General features: G+C 51.7%; 1 protein-coding gene across 1 annotated transcript; it reads left to right on the plus strand.

Moving 5' to 3' along the window:
- Positions 1-5,400: 5,400 nt before the first annotated feature.
- Positions 5,401-8,030, plus strand: SSTR4 (somatostatin receptor 4). Its single transcript, XM_038745710.1, has one exon. The coding sequence runs from the start codon at positions 5,401-5,403 to the stop codon at positions 6,526-6,528; it is 1,128 nt and encodes a 375-aa protein (XP_038601638.1). The 3' UTR covers positions 6,529-8,030.
- Positions 8,031-22,559: the final 14,529 nt, after the last annotated feature.

Here is a 22,559-nt window from a genome sequence, read left to right on the forward strand (position 1 = left end):
CTCCAGAAAGTTTGCTTCATCAACTCATTTCTAATGATATCCTTCAACACAGATACCATTAATCTACCTTTCTCAGTGAGCCAATAAGACATACCAAGAAGCAAACTCATTTTCCACAGTCAGAGGATTGGGCCTGCCCCACTAGTGGAAAGCAGCAACCCTTATGAGAGAAAATAAGGAAACTGTGGTCCAAACAGGCACACGTGATGAGCGTCAGGGTTGAGGTGAGAAGTCTTCATTTTGAGCAGTTGGTGTTCACCACTTGGGAGCCAAGTAGGTTCCAGATCACCTCGGTTTTTGAGTGTCCTTAGGAGTAGTCAGTCTTCAGTTCAGGGAAGCAGCATGGTCTACTGCAGGGAGCATGGGCCTAGGATTCAGAGGACCTGGGTTCTGGTCCTGGCTCCACCACTTACCTGCAGTACAAGTTACTTAACTTCTCTGTGCCACAGGTCCTTCATCTGCAAAATGAGTATTTAATACCTGTTCTCCCTCCTACATACACTGTGAGCCCCATGTGGGACCTGATGGTCTTTTTTTAACCTCAGCATTTAGTACAGTGCTTGGCACATAGTAAGCAATTAAAAAATACCACAATTATTATGATGATGACATAAAAATCAGTGTGGCCTAGTGGAGTAAGGGCCTAGGAGTCAGAAGGACCTGGGTTCTAATCCCAGTTCCATTACTTGTCTGCTATGTGACCTTGGGCAAGTCACTTAACTTCTCTTTGCCTCATTTGCCTCACCTGTAAAATGGGGATAAAGACTTGAGCCCCATTTGGAGCAGAGACTGTGTCCAACCCAATTTGCTTGTACCCACCCCATTGTTTAGTTCAGTGCTAGGCACACAAAGAGGTTAACATATACCACAGTTATCAGTAATCATTATGATCAGTACAGTAGCATGAAATATAGAATGGATTGGGGAGAGGCTGGAGGCTAGGAGACCAAAGAAGAGGTTAATGTTACAGTTTAGCTGGGGTATAACTACAGCTTGTACCAGGGTGGTAGTACTTTGAGGGGAGAGGAAGGGGTGGATCCAGGAAATGATGTGCACAGAAAACTGACAGGACAGTTTAACTGAATGAGAGAGTTAAAGGATAGAAAGAATCAAGGTTGACACCTAGGTTGTGGACTTCTGGGATGGGGGTGGGGGGGGGGGGTTGGGAGCCAATGTGTGCCCAGAGTCAGAAATGGAAAATCACAAAGAGAGGGAGACAGGGAGAACACAAAGGGGTGAGAGGATAAAGAGGAAGATGGGAGGCAGGGAGCAGGGGAAACACACACCTAGAAGCAGCATGACCTAGTGGATAGAGTACGGGCCTGGGAGTCAGAAGGACCTGGGTTCTAATCCCAGCTCTGTCACTTGTCAGCCGTGTGAACTTGGGAAAGTTATTTAATTTCTCTATGCCTCAGTTACCACACCTGTAAAATGGGGATTCTGATTGTGAGCCCCATGTGGGACATGGACTGCATCCAACCTAATAATGGCTTCCGAACCCAGGGGCAGCATTGGGTCTTCCAGCAGTGTGATGGTCAGCATGAGGCCACCCCCACAACAGCAGCCCCAGTTCCTGCAGCAGCACATGGCCAGTGGGGAGGGGCTCTGGGGGGTGCAGCAGGGCCAGCATTTGGGAGAAGGAGGAAGGGGGAGATAACAATAATTATAATAAGCAGCATGGCTCAGTGGAAAGAGCACGGGTTTGGGAGTCAGAGGTCATGGATTCAAATCCTGGCTCTGCCAATTGTCAGCTGTGTGACTTTGGGTAAGTCACTTAACTTCTCTGTGCCTCAGTTCTTCCCTCATCTGTAAAATTGGGATTAAGACTGTCAGCCCCACTTGGGACAACCCGATCACCTTGTATCCTCCCCAGTGCTTAGAACAGTGCTTTGCACATAGTAAGCACTTAAAATGCCACCAGCATTATTATTATCTACCCTAGTGCTTAGAAGAGTGTCTGGCACATAGTAAGCACTTACAAATTCCCATATGCCCACCACACAATTAGAGGATACCAGTAGTAGGAGGTAAGGAGATGACAGGTGGGGAGGGATCAATCCTTGAGAAGAACAGACTGGAGAGGGAGAGAATGAGGATGGAGGCAGGGAGCCCAGGAAGGAGACTGGGAGAGATGCCTAATCATGAGATGAATAAGGCTAGAACTGGGGAAGAGGATCTGAGAAACAGGTCCAGAATGAATGAGTCCAACATGGTGACAGAGTGATGGGATATGAGAAGATGGGAGAGGGAGGAGTCTGAGAATAAGCCAGACCTGTGAGCCTGGGAAAGATTGTGGCCTGGGGGTTCGAGAATATGACTCTGGGATAATGGGCCAGAAAGATGTTGCTTGGACTGTGGGGCAGCCAACTGAGACCTGCTCATCAGACAGTTGTCTTCACACTCAGGAGAGATATAGACAGCAGCAGCCACAGAGAACAGGAGAGACGAAGGGAGAGGGAAGCAGCATGGCTCAGTGGAAAGAGCACTGGCTTGGGAGTCAGAGGTCATGGGTTCTAATCCTGGCTTCCCCACGTGTCTGCTCTGTGACCCTGAGCAAGTCACTTAACTTCTCTGAGCCTCAGTGACATCTTCTGTAAAATAGGGATTAAGACTGTGAACCCCACGTGGGACAACGTGATCACTTTGTATCCCCCAGTACTTAGAACAGTGCTTTGCTCATAGTAAGTGTTTAACAAATGCCATCATCATCATTGTTATTATTATTAGGGAGACAAAGTGAGTCAGAGATGGAAGCATGGACAACAAGCTGAAATGATAGGCAGATAGCACATTCCACCAGACATGCCCATACACTCACCCCGCTGGCAATGTGACATCATCAGCCCCAGATGTGCTAGTATCAGTAGCTGTGGTCCTCAGCTGAGGTGTCTCTTGCAGGCTCTTGTCACATCTGTATCGATTCTGTGGTCAACTTGTCATCATCCCCACATCTGCCACAGCTCAGAGCGGGTCCTGCCAACCTTCCTCCAGGGGATCAGGGGGACACAATCTGTGGTATTTCTCCCACTGTAAGACAGCTGAACAACTTTAGTAGAGAGAAAGCCTAGTTAAGCATAAGGATGGCAGACAAAGATCTAAGGTTCATAGTCGATCACTGCTGGGAAGAGGTCAGCAGTGCAATGTTGTTATTTGGGAAGCCAATGTGGACCTGGTGTGGATCAGCAGGAGTCCGATAGGCCATGCCACCGAGTTGTCTTTCCTCTACTCTCTGGGAGGGCCAAAACAGGATCGAGGGTGCTGAGCCCAGTTCTGGTCACCCCACTTCACGCCAGATGTGGAGACACTGGTCAGGATCCAGAGAAGAGCAACATGGTTAAAGGGCATGCAAACTGGTCCTTGGAGAAAAACTTGTTCAGCTCAGAAAAGAGAAGGTGGGAGAGGGGTGGGAGGGAGAAATTGATCACTGACATGACGATGGAAGGATTTATGAGAGACGAGCATGGACCCCTTATTCTCGAAGTCTCCTGAGGATTGAACAAGAATTCAATGATGTAGGATGAACATGCAGGACTTCTTGATCATCAGAGTAATAAAAATCACCCATTATCCAAGCCTGGCTATGTTCACTTACCTGTTTGGAGACAGGGGGTGGGACAGGATGACCACTCGAGGTCTCTAGGATCTGAAGATTTGGCAAAAAAACCCAAGTTCATGAGCAAACTGTGGGGCTCCTCTTGAGCACAGAATTCTTCAGGGCAAATTTCAAGTGTCCTGATGGAGCCAAATAGGGAGGCCTGGGAAGTCCCACTCATTCCTGCAAATGTGATTTCCCTTCTTGTGAGCGCTTCTAAGGGAGAAGCCTACGCTTCCCCCATACACACACCCCTCCCCTATTTCCCTACCAAGGCCCCGAGGCCCGGGACAAGGTCCAGTTCCCACCTTGCCCTGCACGCCCAGCAGCCCGCGTCCTGGGAAAAAAGTGCAGGGATTTCCCACGCCGGCGGCAGGGTGAGGTCTCCGACCAGTCGGAGCTGCTGAGGGAGCACGGAGGGAGAGCGCTGAGGGAGACCCAGATTCCCCAACCCCGAACCCTGTCCTGCTGGCAGTCAGGGGATCCGACGCCAGATGTGCTCAGGAGGAACTACCTGCACCGACAGACCTAAAGTGGGCCCGATCACGGGCTGGTATGGAAGCCCTTCCCCTCGGCCCCCTCCCCTCCCGCCGAGGTGTCATTTAGTTGCTCCCGGCCCATAGAGAGGTGGAGATGCAGAGGAGGAGGAGGAGGAAGAGAAGGAGGGAGAGTGAGAGGGAGACCCCAGCCCCCAGCCCCTTCCCCATACGGCTCTGATGTACCCGACCAAGCCGCCGAGGCTTTGCTTCCATCGGTTTTCCTTCTCAGGTCCTTGTCGGTCGGTCGGACTGTCCGTCCTCCCGCTCTCTCCTTCAGGACAGAAGAGAAAGCTACATCCGAAAAGACACCCCCACCCCCCCCCCACCACCACACACACACACACGCCCCCCGCCCAGCGCCCAGCGACCCCCGCCCGCTCCGCGGGTCAGCCCAGTAGCCGGGGATCGGGACGGAAAGAACCGTTGAGCGAGAGGACCTGCCCCAACCCCTGGACGCTGTAGCGCAGACACGGGAGAAGAGAAGGGAGGAGAAGAAGGAGGAGGGGACAGGAGGGAGAGGAGGCGAGAGGAGGGGAGAGAGTTGGAGGGGAGGAAGAGGAGGAGGAGGAAGGGATAAGGAGGAGCAGGAGGAGGAGAGACGAGAGGAGAGAAGGGAGGAGAAGGAGGAGGAGAAAGGAGAGGAGTGAAGGAGGAGAAGAGAAGAGAAAGAGGAGGAGGAGGAAGAGGAGGAGAAGAGAAGAGGAAGAGGAGGAGGAGGAGAAAGGAGAGGAGTGAAGGAGGAGAAGAGAAGAGAAAGAGGAGGAGGAGGAAGAGGAGGAGAAGAGAAGAGAAAAAGGAGGAGGAGGAAGAAGAGAAGAGAGGAAAGGAGAGAAGGAGGAGGAGGAGGGAGGAGAGGAGGAGGAGAAGGGAGGAGAGGAGGAGGAGAAGGGAGGAGAGGAGGAGGAGGAGGAAGAAGAGAAGAGAGGAAAGGAGAGAAGGAGGAGGAGGAGGGAGGAGAGAAGGAGGAGGAGGAGAGAGGAGAGAAGAGGAGGAGGAGGAAGAAGAGGAGGAGAGGAGGAGAGGAAGAGGAGGAGAAGAGAGGAGAGGAGGAGGAGGAGGAGAGAGGAGAGAAGGAGGAAGAGGAGGAGGAGAGAGGAGAGGAGGAGGAGAGGGTGTCGGTGGGCTGGCTGTCAGGAAGGTTGGGGCCGCGGTGGAAGGCGAATCGCAGGTGCCGGCGGAGGGGGCGGGACGGGGGAAGCGGGAGCGCGGTGGGCGGATCCCGAGCTCCATCCCGTCCCCCGGTTCCCGCGGGCCCCGGCCCTCGCCGGGATGAGCTCGTCCGGGGGCGCCGGGCCCTCGGCCCCCAGCACCGGCAGCCTGCCGGGGGCCGAGGAGGAGCGGGCGGCGGTGGCGGCCATCGCCCTGCAGCCCCTGTACGGCTTGGTGGGCCTGGTGGGCCTGTCCGGCAACGGGCTGGTCATCTTCGTCCTGCTGCGCCGCGCCGCCCCGCGCCCGGCCGCGAGCACCTACCTGCTGAACCTGGCGGTGGCCGACACGCTGTTCCTGCTCAGCCTGCCCTTCGTGTCCGCCGCCGCCGCCCTGCGCCGCTGGCCCTTCGGGCCGGCCCTGTGCCGGGCCGTGCTGGGCGCCGCCGGGCTGGCCATGTTCGCCAGCGTCTTCGGCCTGGCGGCGCTCAGCGTGGACCGCTACCTGGCCGTGGCCCACCCGCCCCGGGCCGGAGGCCGCAGCCCCCGCCAGGCCCGCCTGGTCAGCGCCGGCGTGTGGCTGGCCGCCCTGCTGGCCTGCTCGCCCCTGGCCGCCTTCCCCGGCCCGGAGGCCTGCGGGCTGCACGGGCCCCGGCCGGCCCGCTCGGCCGCCTCGGTCCTCTACACCTTCTCCCTGGGCTTCGTGCTGCCCGCCCTGGCCGTCGGCCTGTGCCACCTGGGGATCGTGGGCCAGGTGCGGGCCGCGGCGCTGCGGGCCGGCTGGCGGGGCCGCCGCTCCGAGGGCCGGCTGACAAGGCTGGTGCTGGCCGTCGGGGCCGTCTTCGTCCTCTGCTGGCTGCCCTTCTACGTGGTGCAGCTGGCCGGCCTGCTGGGACCCCGGCTGGGCGCCGCGCCGGCCCACGTGGCGCTGCTGCTCAGCTATGCCCACAGCTGTGCCAACCCCATCCTGTACAGCCTCCTCTCCGCCCGCTTCCGCCGCTCCTGCCAGGGGGCATTCGCCCACCGCCCCTGCTGCTGCCGCTCCCGCTCCCACTCCGGGCACCCCCATGAAGCGGTGGCGGATGAGCGGGGAATGGCTGAGAAGGAGGAGGAGGAGGAGCCCCTGGACTACTACATCAACGCCCTGAAGGGCAAAGCCGAGCCGGGCCCGACCCCACCGCTGCCACGCCAGCCCGAGGATCCGGAGCCCGGCGGCGGGCCTGGCACCCTCACTAGCACCACCGCTTTCTAGGCAAGACCCTACCCTCCAGGGCTGACACCTGGATCCTCTCCCCACAACAGACCGAGGTCTGTCCACCCACGGCGGGCCTGGCACCCTCAGCAGCACCACCGCCTTCTAGGCAAGACCCTACCCTTCAGGACCGACACCTGAATCTTCTCCCTCGGACAGACACAGACCCTCCCACCAGCCCCATCCCCTGAGCCCTTTCCTCGGCGTCTCTGCCAGCCGCCAAGAACAGCACAGAGACCTGGCCTCCCTCCCTCTCCCCCAGCTCTTCCTCCATCCTCCCCAGAACTGTAGGCAGCCCCCGGAATGCCTTTCCCAGAGGGAAGATCAATCAATATCTGTTGAGTGTGCCGAGCACTGAACTGAGTCCTTGAAGAACTGGGGATTTGAGGCCTGTTCGGGAGAAAGGGGGTCTCTCTTTGCTGCTACTCCTCCTTTGTCCTGAAAATTCCAGCGGGGCTGGGTCTGTAGTCCTGGTAAACCCGCAGGGCAGACACCGAGGGCCTGGAGGCAGACCCTTTCCCTCGAGTTACCCTTGGGAATGGAAGTGGTGGCCAAGAGAATAGGCAGGCATGACCCTGCCAAATGCTTGGGCTTTTCCGTGGAGCTACATTTCACCACAGTCATGCTCTCCTCCATGGTCTAGCCCTGCGGCTCATTTGTAGATTAAGGTTTGTCTGCAGCCCACGGGTCCGGGATCAGATTTCTGGGGTTGGGGAAAGGAGGTTGCAGCGGTCACCCAGGAACAAACCTCTCCCAGCTGTGGTCCTCCTCGGGGAAGTGGCCATCTACTCCAGGTATCCGCTTCTCCTGCTAAAGCGAAGAGGTCTGGGGGCTGAGGAGATGCATGTGTACCGTGTTCTGCACATAGTAAATACTCAGTAAATACCATTGAGTGATTGTGCCCATCCCCTAGTACACTACTCTGCACATAACAACCACCCCGGCTCTGCAGAGAGTAGACCCAGGATGATGATGATGATGACGATGGTGTGAGTGGAGGATGAGCCAGAAAGGGAAAATCGAAACTGTTTCCAGGAAAGAAATGATCCTCCAAAGTGAGACAGGATTTTCAGTAAGCCCCCAAAACACCATTATGGTGCAAGTGGCAAGCCAGGATTTCAGCCAGCTTGGACTAAGGGAGACTCTCCCACACTGGGCCCGTTGGAAACACTGTGGACGCCAATCAATCAATGGTAATTACTGAGTGCTTACTGGATGCATAGCACTATACTAAGTACTTAGGAGACTGCAATTCAGTAGAATTGGTTGACATGGCCCCTGCCCACAGGGAGCTTACAGTCTAGAGGGAAAAGTTTTGAAGTCCCCTTGGCCACCGGCCCCATAGGCAAGCCCTGAACCTATGGACCTACGAGGGCTCACTGTTAGCCGAAAGGTTGCCAAAAGCACCGCACCATGGCTCGAGATGGCATCATGGCCTGGTCTCCTGAAGGACTAGGCAGAGGGGAGCCAAGGAAGGATGAGTCTCCACTCTGCCAAATCAAATGGTGCCTCAGGGCAGGGGGTGGGAGAGGGAGAGGATGGGCTGTAGTGGGGGGGGTGGGGGTGGGAGGGCTGTACCTGGGCCAGATCAGAAGGCAGCACTGGGGCAGGGGTGCCTGCTGGGTGAACTGGCCATATGACTCAGCACTTTTCTAGCTGCACTTGCCCCTCTGCCCCCTGGATCCAAAACCTTTTCTGGGGCTGACCAGATCCAACAATCCGCCTCCCCTAGCCCCCAGAAAGCACCACAGCTGCTCCAGGAGAATGAGGAGCAGAGATTGGGGGAGGCAGCACCATGCCATGCCCTACTAGGGCCTCCAGCAGCCAAGCAAGGCATAGAGTCCAGGCAAAGGAGAGTCTGGGGGTCATGAATAACCTGAGTAGTGTCTCTGCTCTATGTTTGACTTGGGCAGTGAGGATCTGTCCTGATCAAAAGTCAGATGTAACCCCTTCATTCTTCATTGATTGTCTATTGTCATCCCAGAAGCCATGGACCACTTTTGCATTCATCTGGGACCAGTCTACACTGGAGAGATCTAGATTTCATGTAAACTACTGAAAGGCCACCTGACTGCCCCTATGCCAATAATCCTTGGTTTTTCATGAACCAGTTGTAGTATCCAAAATAATTCAGAACTCACATGGACTGTGTAGATCGGGGGAAGGGGCAGATTATTTCAGAGATGCAATTATGTGGCCTGATATAGTCAAGGCAGGAGGAGCTATGGAAATGATAGCTGTTTTGCCCCAGGGGGTGTTCGGGGGAAAGATGGGGTGAGGGCAGGCAGAGGGTGGTGCTAAGGTGTGGGGTGAAAGGGTTACTTGCATTTGCCACAGCCAAAAGTGCTGCTTTGGTTCTGGACTACTGTGCCTCAGCCTGCTGATCCGCCCCACCCTCCCTGACCCTCAGAGTCACACCACTCTCTGGCGAGAATCGGGGCCATGACCACACAACTAGGGTGTGTTACAAACACAGCTGCAGTCACTTGCTGTTTCTTTGGAGTTCAAGAAAGAGCTGGTCATCTTTGGATTTGGAGGTCAGTGAATATGCAGTGGAAAGAGTAGAAAGAAGGGGACCAAACAGCTTCTGCAGTTCTTGGTATTTCTCACAGAGGTGGGGCCCCCCCAACAGACCAGCAACCAGAGCAGATGAGGTGCCCCCATCGGACTAGCAGCCAGAGTGGTTGCAGGGCCCCCAACAGACCAGCAGCCAAAGAGGATGAGGGGCCCCATCACACTAGCAGCCAGAGCGGTTGACGGGCCCCCATCAAACAGCCAGAGCGGATGAGGGACCCCCATCATCATCATCATCATCAATCGTATTTATTGAGCGCTTACTGTGTGCAGAGCACTGTACTAAGCGCTTGGGAAGTACAAATTGGCAACATATAGAGACAGTCCCTACCCAGCAGTGGGCTCACAGTCTAAAACACTAGCATCAGACTAGCAACGGTTGCGGGAACCCCATCAGATCAGCAGCCAGAGTGGACGAGGGGTTCCATCAGCACAACAGCTAGAGCAGATGAAGGGCCCCCATCAGACTAGCAGCCACAGCAGTTAAGGGGGCCCAAAAGACCAGCAGCCAGAGGGGATGAGATGCCCTCAACAGACCAGCAACCAGAGCAATTGAGTGGCCCCCATCAGACCAGCAGCCAGAGTGTGTTTGGCTTCTTGACCTCATGACAATTTCCAAATACCCAGCCTATGAGACTACTTATATATAAATACACAAAAAGTGAAATGCCAAGCAGGGGCAGAGACTCTATCCATCTTGATTGTCTCATACCTACCCCAGTGTGGTACAGTCCTTGGCCCAAGTATGTGCCTAACAAATACCATTATTGTTATTGTTATTATTATTATCCTTATAGCAATTACTATAAGTCCCGACAGGCCCCACACCTAGTCAAGATTGAGGAGGCCCCAGCCCACCAGTCCCTGGCTGCACTACTCATGTGCCATGGGGCATATTGATTTGTTTGCCCACATGGGCTTGTGCATTTTATCCATTCACACCTACTTTCAATTTATGGATCCTCATGTCAATCAGTTTATCAAAGGTATTTATTGGACTCCTTACTCTGTTCGGAGCACTGTACTAAGCTCTGGGGAGAGTACAAATAAAGTTGGTAGACACAATCCCTACCCTCAAGAAGCTTACAATCTAGGGAGGAAGACAGACCCTAAAATCTACTACAGGTAGGGTTAAGCAACAGATCTTAAAAATAAGTGTATGAGTGCTTCTGCAGCGAGACTGTGGGGTGAGAATCTAAGTCATTAAGGAGTAAGGACTCAAGTGCATAGGTGACATGGAAGTGTTGAAGTGGGAGTAAGCAGGGGAATAGGGTGAAGAAAATGTAATTGTGGTATTTGTTAAATACTTAGTATGTGTCAAGCACCATTCTAAGTACTGAGGTAGATAGAAGTTTGTTGCTGTTTTTTAATGGTATTTGTTAAGTGCTTACTATGTGCCAGAAACTGTAATAAGTGCTGAGGTAGATACAAAATAATCAGTTTGAATACAGTCCATGTCCAACGTGGGGCTCCAAATCTTAATCCCCATTTTACAGATGAGGTAACTGAAGCCCAGAGAAGTGAAGCAACTTGTCAAGGTCACTCAGCAGACAAGTGGTGGAGCCAGAATTAGAACCCATGTCCTTTGGCTCCCAAGCCCATGCTCTTGCCACTAGGTCATACTGCTATGATTAAAGCAGGGAAATTAAGGGATAGTGGAAATGTTTTTGGTGTTTGTCCGCATGAACTAGCCTTCATGATTCCCTTTTCTGTATCTACAGATCTGGGGACTAAGCTTTCTTTCGATGAGGGGCATGTGGCCCAGTGATTCAGTGGAATATATGTATATATGTATATATGTTTGTACATATTTATTACTCTATTTATTTATTTTACTTGTACATATCTATTCTATTTATTTTATTTTGTTAGTATGTTTGGTTTTGTTCTCTGTCTCCCCCTTTTAGACTGTGAGCCCACTGTTGGGTATGGACTGTCTCTATATGTTGCCAACTTGTACTTCCCAAGCGCTTAGTACAGTGCTGTGCACACAGTAAGTGCTCAATAAATTCGATTGATTGATTGATTGATTGGAAGGAACCTGAGCCTGTGACCAATGTATGCCCAATGTATGACACAGGGGTCATCTAGAAGAGGGTGAGAACTGTGAATGGAAATTGGTGGAAATCCCTTTACATTTACCAAATGTCAATGTTTATGGGTCTCTAAGGAGCCCAAAACACTAGTACCGAGTCTACCCCCAAGGGATCAGGGATCGGTGAAAGGCAAGAATTTGCAGTTGGGTTCCTCATGCCTGGGCAAGGTGTGGGGCACTGTGCCCAGGTGTGCAGAGATGAGAGTTCCTGCTAACTGCACTGACATCGGCCAATATCCTCCCCTGGTGGCAGTTTCAGTGGGTACAAGATGCTGATTCAAGGTTGAAAGAGATGGGGGGCATGGCTGGGATGCTAACTGCCCTGAGTCCAAGCTAAAGAGGGGTTTTTTGATCAGATAAGCAGCTCCATTTTTCATTGACAATTATTCTCTCCCCTGTTCAAAGCCTTATTGAAGGCACACTTCCTCCAAGAGGCCTTCCCTGACTCAGCCCTTTCCTCTTCTCCTACTCTCTTCTACATCACCCTGACTTGCTCCCTTCATTCATTCCCCCGCCCCCAGTTCCGCAGCACTTATGTACATATCTGCAATTTCTTTATTTTAATATCTGACTCCCCCTGTAGACTGTAAGCTCACTGTGGGCAGGGAATGTGCCTGTTTTATTGTTGCATTGTACACTCCCAGGCACTTAGAACAGCGGTCTACCCACAGTAAGCACTCAATAAATAAGATTGAATGAATGAACACTGTTCGTGAAGACCCAACCTAAGTTCAGTAAGGGAGGGTGCCTGAGCTGTTAGCTCAGTGGCCCCAGGCACAACTGGCTCTCGCCTTTCCACCTATTCCCACACTCCTCCCTGATCTCTGATTCCAGCTCCCTTGCTCTGCTCAAACTGGTAGGGAGTCGACCCACAGTTCATTTTTTCACAATATTTCAGGACTCACTGGAAGTTCATTATTTCAGCTGTGGAGACTGGAGTTTTGCCAGAAGGTGATATCCCCTTTTGATTGGCCAACTGTCTGTCTAACTGACAGCTGCTGGGAGGGCTGGGGATTGGGGACCTGGGTGGGAATCTGAGAGTCGTTCCCAGATCTCCAAGAGGGTGAGATTTGGGGAGGAGAGGATTGGGACTGTGTGCCAACAAGGAAAATCCTTTCAAATATACATTCTACTTTTGTATACCTGATGGCTTCTCTCTCTGCTCTGTTGACTGATTCTGGGTGTGCTGTTCAATCAATCAGTGGTATTTATTGAGTGCTCACTGTGTGCAGAACACTGTATTAAGCACTTGGGAGAGTACAATACAACATAGTAGACACATTCTCTGCCCATTTTGCCAGTGCTCAAAACAACTATCCATTCTGTAATAAAATTTTCCACATTCCAATTTTCAAAGGAAAGATTCTGAAGCTCCCAAATTCCAACAGTGGGGTGTCTGAGTTCAACATAGTCTGGACACTTCACGACAAAACAGCACTCCTTTCACTTGAAATATTCATGGTTGAAATAAAGAGTGCCCAGGTGATTTCTAGTTTAGATCTGACCATGGAATATTTGGGATCACGCCACAGGCAGGAGTTCTTCACCATCGCTTCAATTTCAAGTCCTTCACAGTAACTGTGGTACCTGTTAAGTGCTTACTATGGGCCACACACTTTACTAAGTGGTAGGGTATTTCAAGATAATTGAGTTGGAGAGAGATCCTATTCTTCATAGGGCTCACAGTTTAAGTAGAAGGGAGAACAGATTTTTACAGATGAGGAAACTGAAGCACAGAATTTAAGTGACTTGTGTAAGGCCACAGAGCAGCCAGACATCAATGTGCTTACAATCTGGGGAAAATCCTGTTCTCGGACTCCCTGAGTTTCCCTTGAAAGTGATTCACTCCAGCTTCAGAAAATCAGTCTTGGTTGGAATGACAGCAGAAACAGGGAATCTCTCCCATTCTAGGAATGAGGGACACTGAAAGTCATGCCAAACCCTATGATTACACAACCTTAACCAGAGACCACTCTGGAGGGAGGGAGGGAGGGAGGAAGAAAGGGAAAGAGCTGTTCCCTCGCCAGGTTAGGCATTTTGCTGATGGGTTTATAACTCAGTTCAGTCTAGCAGTTCCAGGTAGGCTCTTCACGTGATTTGCAGCCTGATAGATTTCTGACGCTGGAGATTTGTGACTCTTCAAGGGTCATTTCTTGGTCCCCTTCTGTTCTCGATCTACACTCACTCCCTTGGTGACCTCATTCGTTCCCACGGCTTCAACTATCATCTGTACGCTGATGACACCCAAATCTACATCTCTTCCCCTGCTCTCTCCCCCTCCCTCCAGGCTCGCATCTCCTCCTGCCTTCAGGACATCTCCATCTGGATGTCTGCCCACCACCTAAAACTCAACATGTCCAAGACTGAACTCCTTGTCTTCCCTCCCAAACCCTGCCCTCTCCCTGACTTTCCCATCACAGTTGACGGCACTACCATCCTTCCCGTCTCATAAGCCCACAACCTTGGGGTCATCCTCGACTCTACTCTCTCGTTCACCCCTCACATCCAAGCCGTCATCAAAACCTGCCGGTCTCAGCTCCGCAACATTGCCAAGATCTGACCTTTCCTCTCCATCCAAACCGCTACCCTGCTCGTTCAAGCTCTCATCCTATCCCGTCTGGATTACTGTATCAGCCTCCTCCCCGATCTCCCATCCTCCTGTCTCTCCCCACTTCAATCCATACTTCACGTCGCTGCCCGGATTGTCTTTGTCCAGAAACACTCTGGGCATGTTACTCCCTTCCTCAAAAATCTCCAGTGGCTACCAATCAACCTACGCATCAGGCAGAAACTCCTCACCCTCGGCTTCAAGGCTCTCCATCACCTTGCCCCCGCCTACCTCACCTCCCTTCTCTCCTTCTACAGCCCAGCCCACACCCTCCGCTCCTATGCCGCTAATCTCCTTACCGTGCCTCGTTCTTGCCTGTCCCGCAAAATCGTCAGAATAGAATTAAAGATATATACACATCATTAACAAAATAAATAGAATAGTAAATATGTACAAGTAAAATAAAGTAATAAATCTGTACAAATATATACAAGTGCTGTGAGGAGGGGAAGGAGGTAGGGCAGAGGGGAATGGGGAGGAGGAGAGGGAAAAGGGGGCTCAGTCTGGGAAGGCCTCCTGGAGGAGGTGAGCTCTCGGTAGGGCTTTGAAGGGAGGAAGAGAGCTAGCTTGGTGGATGTGTGGAGGGAGGACATTCCAGGCCAGGGGAAGGATGTGGGCCGGGGATCGATGGCAGAACAGGTGAGACTGAGGCCAAATGAGGAGGTTAGCGGCAGAGGAGCAGAGGGTGCAGGCTGGGCTGTAGAAGGAGAGAAGGGAGGTGAGGTAGGAGGGGTGAGGTGCGGGAACCCCATCAGATCAGCAGCCAGAGTGGACGAGGGGTTCCATCAGCACAACAGCTAGAGCAGATGAAGGGCCCCCATCAGACTAGCAGCCACAGCAGTTAAGGGGGCCCAAAAGACCAGCAGCCAGAGGGGATGAGATGCCCTCAACAGACCAGCAACCAGAGCAATTGAGTGGCCCCCATCAGACCAGCAGCCAGAGTGTGTTTGGCTTCTTGACCTCATGACAATTTCCAAATACCCAGCCTATGAGACTACTTATATATAAATACACAAAAAGTGAAATGCCAAGCAGGGGCAGAGACTCTTTATCTTCCCTACCAAACCCTGCCCTCTCCCTGACTTTCCCATCACTGTTGACGGCACTACCATCCTTCCCGTCTCACAAGCCCGCAACCTTGGTGTCATCCTCGACTCTGCTCTCTCATTCACCCCTCACATCCAATCCATCACCAAAACCTGCCGGTCTCACCTCTGCAATATCACCAAGATCCGCCCTTTCCTCTCCATCCAAACTGCTACCCTGCTGGTTCAATCTCTCATCCTATCCCGACTGGATTACTGCATCAGCCTCCTCTCTGATCTCCCATCCTCCTGTCTCTCCCCACTTCAATCTATACTTCACGCTGCTACCTGGATCATCTTTGTGCAGAAACGCTCTGGGCATGTTACTCTCCTCCTCAAAAATCTCCAGTGGCTACCAATCAACCTACGCATCAGGCAAAAACTCCTCACTCTCGGTTTCAAGGCTCTCCATCACCTCGCCCCCTCCTACTCACCTCCCTTCTTTCCTTCTACAGCCCAACCCACACCCTCCACTCCTCTGCCACTAACCTCCTCACCGTGCCTAATTCTTGCCTGTCCCGCCGTCGACCCCCGGCCCACATCCTCCCCCTGGCCTGGAATGCCCTCCTTCTGCACATCCACCAAGTTAGCTCTCTTCCTCCCCTCAAGGCCCTACTGAGAGCTCACCTCCTCCATGAGGCCTTCCCAGACTGAGCCACCTCCTTCCTCTCCCCCTCCTCCCCCTCCCCATCCCCCCTGCCTTATGTCCTTCCCCTCCCCACAGCACCTGTATATATGTTTGTACATATTTATTACTCTATTTATTTTACTTGTACCTATTTACTATTTTATTTATTTTATTTTGTTAATATGTTTTGTTTTGTTGTCTGTCTCCCCCTTCTAGACTGTGAGCCCACTCTTGGGTAGGGACTGTCCCTAAATGTTGCCAACTTGTACTTCCCAAGCGCTTAGTACAGTGCTCTGCACACTGTAAGCCCTCAATAAATATGATTGAATGAATGAATGAATGTGCAGAGCTGTACCTTCTTCTCTTTCAAAGTCCGTCCCTGTCCAGTGGGAGACAGATCAGCACATATCTTTGGGTCCCCAATGGAACCACTGTAACCCGTTCTCTTTTGGACGGCGGTACCTTCTGTGTCCAAGGTAGGCAGCAGGCCGACCAGCAGGCCCAGTCCCTGATGGCTTCCTGTAAGCTCACTGTGGGCAGGAAATGTGTCTGTTTATTGTTATCTCTGTGCACAGTAAGTGCTCAATAATATTTGATCGAAGTGAATGAATGAATGATGCCCCTTCACCTAGAGGTGAAGAGGGAAAGAGGGAAAGGGGAGGTTGGGGAGACTGCAGGGAGCTCCATGTGGCTTGAGAAGTCCCCGTAGGCCCTTTCTTGGACAAGAAAAAGTCCCCTGATCTATAATCACCAATGGGGAGAATCTGGTTAGTTGGGTTGGTGGCAAGCAAGCCACAGCCTCGGTATCTACCTGGAATTGGATTTGGTTTTGATTTGTCACACTTTGCCTTGCTCCTGTGAACCATTTCCTACCAGCCCCTGTTCCCACGGCAGCAACATTTGATGACCCTCGCCAAATGGCTTTGGCTCTCGCAGTCACTTTCAATGCCAGCAGGATAGGGTGAGGTGTAGCTGGAAGGGGAAGTTCAAACAATATTTAGCTTCCCCACTCCTTCTCTCTGCCTCTCTCCCTGAGGAAATCAGCCATTTGCCTGAATTGGAACCTGCTGATACAACAGTGAGGGAAGGAGGTGGGGGTGGGGAGGGATGGGGGGGACACCCCAAGCTTTGCTGCTGGCAGGCTACAGTCGGGGATGTGGCTGAGAATAACCAGAGAATCTAATCCAGAATTATCTGAAGGAAAACAACTTTAAAGAGCTTACTGGCAAGTGAAATGCCAACATTGCATTTTGCTCTTCCAGTTCCAGCTGGTTTTGACACGTTTCCTTGCCACCAAGGAACCCACTACTCCATGGAGATTTAATTTCCCCTTGGGGCCCCTTCTCTGAGTTTGAATCATTCATTCATTCAATCGTATTTATTGAGCACTTACTGTGTGTAGAGCACTTTACTATGCACTTGGGAAGTACAAATCGGCAACATGTAGAGACGGTTCCTACCCAACAACGGGCTCACTGTCTAGAAGGGGGAGACAGACAACAAAAACAAAACAAAATCGTCAACATCAAAATCATCAAAATCAAAATCGTCAGAATAGAATTAAAGATATATGCACATCATTAACAAAATAAATTGAATAGTAAATACGTACAAGTAAAATAAAGTAATAAATCTGTACAAATATATACAAGTGCTGTGGGGAGGGGAAGGATGTAGGGCGGGGGGGATGGGGAGGAGGACAGGGAAAAGGGGGCTCAGTCTGGGAAGGCCTCCTGGAGGAGGTGAGCTCTCGGTAGGGCTTTGAAGGGAGAAAGAGAGCTAGCTTGGTGGATGTGTGGAGGGAGGGCATTCCAGGCCAGGGGAAGGACGTGGGCCGGGGGTCGATGGCGGAACAGGAGAGAATGAGGCCAAGTGAGGAGGTTAGCGGCAGAGGAGCGGAGGGTGCAGGCTGGGCTGTAGAAGGAGAGAAAGGAGGTGAGGTAGGAGGGGGTGAGGTGATGGAGATCCTTGAAGCTGAGAGTGAGGAATTTTTGCTTGATTTGTAGGTTGATGAATGCCTCTTTACTCCCTGAATTTCTTTCACCATCCCTGCTGAAGCCTCCAGGCATCATTCATTTGGGAGTTTCCGGTTGGATAGAAAAGCCTGTAAGCCTTTCCCCTTGGGGAGTGTACACCTTAATGGGAGAAATTTCCTTAATGTTCTGAGAATTCCCAAATGATACCTCTGATTAGACCTTCCCCAACCCTCATTGTCTTCAGGAATGTGCAGAATGTCAGTATCTTCTGGGAGACCCCAGTCTTCGTTGGCATATCTAATCCTGTACTATCACTACTCAGTTTCTTGGAATAATCACTAATAGAGATAAAACTTTGTAAATTTACATTTAAGGACTCAGTCAATGGTATTTCTTGAGTGTTTGCTGTGTGCAGAACACTATACTAAGCACTTGGGATAGTACAACATAAATATAAACAGCGCATTCTCCTGTGAGAATCAAGCAGTACTCCCCTGGTGTCCAGCCTACCCACTCTGGGGCTCAAGGAGCATGACACCAACCCATGCCAATCTCCAGAATTGCAAACTTCCCAGCACTGTGGACACACCATTCTTCCAAGGGGCTGGCATGTAGTGCATCCAGACATGATGTCTGGGATCAGCTAAGCCCTTTGGGTTCAGCCTGTGAAGAGCTGGGTTTCCAGTCCTATGACTGGGCCCGGGTGTGGGGCTCCTGGTTGATCCCCAGGTTCACCCTATTGATTACTGCTGCCTGGATGGTTGGGGGCCACAAATAGGCTCCTGCTCAGGCTGCCTGTTCCCTGTGGCAGCCCTCGGGTCCCCTGGGAGCAGCAAAAGAAAGGGGAGGGGGGATGGGGGTGTTGGAGTGGGTCAGAGCTTGGTCTGATGGCAGTTATTCAGGCAGGCGTGCTCATTACAGACTGTTCAGGATGAAGTCTGAGGTGGGAAAGGAAACGTTTCAGAGAAACAGCATGGCTCAGTGGAAAGAGCACGGGCTTGGGAGTCAGAGGTCATGGGTTCTAATCCTGGCTTTGCCACTTGTCAGCTGTGTAACTTTGGGTAAGTCACTTCACTTCTCTGTGCCTCAGTTACCTCATCTGCAAAATGGGGATTAAAACTGTGAGCTCCACGTGGGACAACCTGTTTACCTTGTATGTCCCCTGGCACTTAGAGCAGTGCTTGGCACCTAGTAAGTGCTTAACAAATACTATCATCACTATTATTATCCCCAATCTGGTTTTTGAGTGTCCACCGTTCCCTGAGGGCCCAGACTGCCAACCCTCCTGTGAGGGTTTCCAGTATAGTGTCTGCCGTCCACCCTAGTGTTCCCAGCCTCCTGACTGCAAGTAAGTACAGTTCCTGACACATAATAAGTGCTTAACAAATTATTATTATTATTGTAGAGTGCCGGCCGGGAGGCAGGCCAGGGTGACACAACTTGGCTAAGTGGTGAGGCTGTCAGAAGCCCAGCAGGCACCTGGCTTGGTGCTTCCTCCCTGCTCTAGCTGGTCTTCGAGTCTGATCATTAGTGTGCCAGGTTCTCAGATACCCAGTGCTCCATCGTCCACATGGACCTCCCTTCAGCCATTCTCAAGGGACTTCAGTGCTCCTCTTTCCCCCATTCCCCACCCCCAGCTCACTGAATTGGCCTGGCCCTGACCCATTGCACCAATAAAAGTAATAATAATTGTGGTATTTGTTAAACACTTATTATGTGCCAAGCACTGTATTAAGTGCTGGGGTGGATACAAGCAAATTGGGTTGGATACAGTCCCCGTCCCACGTGGGGCTCACAGTCTCAATCCCCATTTTACAGATGAGGCAACTGGGGCCCAGAGAAGTGAAGTGACTTGCCCAAGGTCACACAGCAGACAAGTAGCAGAGCTAGGATTAGAACCCATGACCTTCTGATTTCCAGGTCTGTTCCACTACAACAGCACATGCAGCCCAAGTGCCCCACCCTGGTGGGGGAGGGCCAAAAGGGTTTCCTCCTTCTGCTCCTCCTCCTCTTTCTTCTCCTTCTCCTCCTCCCCAACCTGCTCCTCATCCTCCTCTTCCTCCTCTTCCTCTTCCTCCCCATTCATTCTCCCTCTCCTCCCACCTCCTCCTCTCCCTGCTGTGGGCCTCAAGGAGGGAATAATTTGCCAGCACTCTGAATGCAGTCTGATAGTCACCAGGGCAAGACTTGAGAAACCGACAGGGAAACCTATCTGGGACTAGTCTGAAACTGCCCAGGCCAGCCCCCCTCACACCAGAGAGACAAGCAAGCTTAAGGTGCCCACCCTGCCATTCTGCTGTCACTCTGGCAGGCATTCCAAGGTTTTTCCAGAGAATCCCTGGCACCACCCTCACTGGAGAGGTCTCTAGATGTTTATGCTTTTCTGCGGCTGAGCTGTAGTTGCCAGTTCCAGGAGAGATGCCGACCAAACTAGCATGCCTACGAGCTGCCTCAGCACGAGCTGAGGCAGGGATCTGGAAATCATTTCCTTGCAGAAAGTTACTGTTACTGACCTGAGAGCTCATGCAGGTGGCAATGGGTGAGGGTGGGGGACACACTGCCCCCACAATGGACAGAGAGCATTTTGGACTCCGCAGCTGCCCAACTTGTTCCCCTGTGCTGTTGCCTCTTCTGACGGCAGGGCCAACTCCTGAACCAATTAGGAGATTCTCCTTCTCCACCCCTAAATCCTATGCCCAAATCTTTGCTTGCCACAGCAGACTGACCCTGAAACTAACCTAGAGGTGCACGGGGTCAGAAATTTTGCCACTCCATGCCAGTTGGTATTACCTCAGTGTGGGGGACCCCCCCCCCCCCATTCCCCAGTAATCCTATCCTGGGGGTGGGGGTGGGGGGAGGTCCTGGGACTACTGGGAAATGGATGCTCTGGTCAAACGGTGGCACAATTTGAACTCAACACCAATACCTGCCCTGGCTCATTCAGGCAGATCCCAGTGACTAATTGTGGGTCTTCTCTTTCTGGCAGGAGTGGGGTGGGGCTGGAGTCAGTGAGTCTGTGGTACTATTTTTATGGAAATAGAGAGGGCCAAGGGAGCCATGGCCTGGGGAGGCAGGAGACATTTCTATTTCAGCTATGATGCACCTCCCAGCTAGCCCTCCCCATGCCCCCATCTCTCCATTCCTGGGGTCACCACATCAGCCCTCCCTCTCCCCCTCAGTCCTGCCTCCTACACAGGGCCATCATGCCCAAGAACTCTTGCAGGGTGGGGAAGGAGCAGGGGCACCAGGCCCCAGGACTTCATTGTCAGTCAGGTGGAAGGGTGGACCCCTTGAATCTATGTTGCTGCTCTGTGTCCCAACCTGGAACCCGATTGGAACGGGACTGAATAGAAGGAGTCCAGGGCCATCTGTCCACTCGGCTAGCTTTTGGTCTTATGCTCTCCACTGTGCCTTAATTCTACTCTAATACCACTCCCGCTGCTCTGTCTACACCCAATTCCCTCCATTCTCCCCAAAACACAGGTTCCCTTACACAAAACGGAAACCGCACTCAAGTGGTTCCCATTATCCTGGCCCAGGTCCAGGGTTCTTTTGACTTCAGCAGCTGGCCACAATCAGCTGGACATTCTCAAGAGCCCAAAGCAGAGCCTGGGAAAGGCAGAGATTTCCCTGCAGGTTGGTGTGACATGGTGGGAAGTTCAGGCATTATCCCTGTCCCTGGCGCTGTGGCCAGCTCCAGTCCATAGCACCAGCCCCCAACCATTTCAAAGGAGACTATCCAGAAACAAAGGTCTGGCTCACAGATGTTTGCCACGAGAAGGGAATCTCATCTTGCCTTTGTATGGCTTAGTAGATAGAGCACAGGCCTGGGCCTCAGAAGGACATAGGTTCTAATACTGGCTCCTCCACATGTCTGCTATGTAACCTTGAGCAAGTCACTTAACTTCTCTGGGCCTCAGTTACCTCAGCTGTAAAATAATGATTAAGAGTGTGAGTCCTCTGGGGGACAGGGACTGTGTCCTACCTGATTAGCTTGTATCTAACCCAGGGCTTAGAACAGTGCTTGTCCATAGTAAGTGCTTAACAAATACTATAGATATTATTATTATCATTATTAATAAAGGCAGCATGGCTTTGGGGAACAGACAGAGGCTTGGGAATCAGGAGACCAGCATTCTAATCCCAGCTCTGCTACTGGCCTGTTGTGTGACCTTGGGCAAGTTACTTAATTTTGCTGCCTCAATTTCTTCATCTATAACATGGGGAGAAGAGAGTGGCTCCCCTCCCCCCACCATCTTTTAGATTGTGAGACCCGTTGAAATTGAGAGAAGCAGTGTGGCCTAGTGGAAAGAGTAGAGGACTGGGTGTCAGGAGAATTAGGTTCTAATCCCAGTTCCTCCACTTGTCTGCTGTTTGACCTTGAGCAAGACATTTAACTTTGCTGGGCTTTAGTTTCTTCATCTATAAAATGGGTCACCCTCCCCCTCAGATCCTGAGCTCCAGGACTGTGTCCAACCTCTTTAGCTTGTGTCTGCCCCAGGGCTTAATAAAATATTTGGCACACAGTAATTGCTTAAAGAATACCACAACTATTGTGATTATCATTCTCCCTCCTCCTTAGACTATCAACCCCATGTGAGGCTGGGATTGTGTCTGATCGCATTATGTCTACCCCATTGCTTAGCACAATGCTTGGTCCACAGTAAGCGCTTAACAAATAAGACAAAAACCACAGGGGACAAGGTCTCCCCCTTTTAGACTGTGAGCCCACTGTTGGGTAGGGACTGTCTCTATATGTTGCAAACTTGTACTTCCCAAGCTCTTAGTACAGTGCTCTGCACATAGTAAGCGCTCAATAAATACGATTGATGATGATAATCAAATGACCTTTTATCCACCCCAGGGTTTAGCACACGGTGATGGTACTTACTAACCTAAAATTCTACAATGATACTTACTAAGCACTTACTAACTTAAAAATTCCCAAACTAAGAAACTTCCTCTAGCTGCACTGGAGCAGCTGAAGGGCTCAGCCCTCTCTGTCCCCAGATATTTTCAGGTCATCAACGTCTGTGCATTTACTGTTGCTTTTATGTGAGCTTAT

The sequence above is a fragment of the Tachyglossus aculeatus genome, chromosome 1 (genome assembly GCF_015852505.1).
Source record: "Tachyglossus aculeatus isolate mTacAcu1 chromosome 1, mTacAcu1.pri, whole genome shotgun sequence".
Taxonomy (NCBI): domain Eukaryota; kingdom Metazoa; phylum Chordata; class Mammalia; order Monotremata; family Tachyglossidae; genus Tachyglossus; species Tachyglossus aculeatus.

Coding starts and splice junctions, on each gene's coding strand:
- SSTR4 (XM_038745710.1), top strand. CDS start 5,401: ATGAGCTCGTCCGGGGGCGCCGGGCCCTCGGCCCCCAGCACCGGCAGC.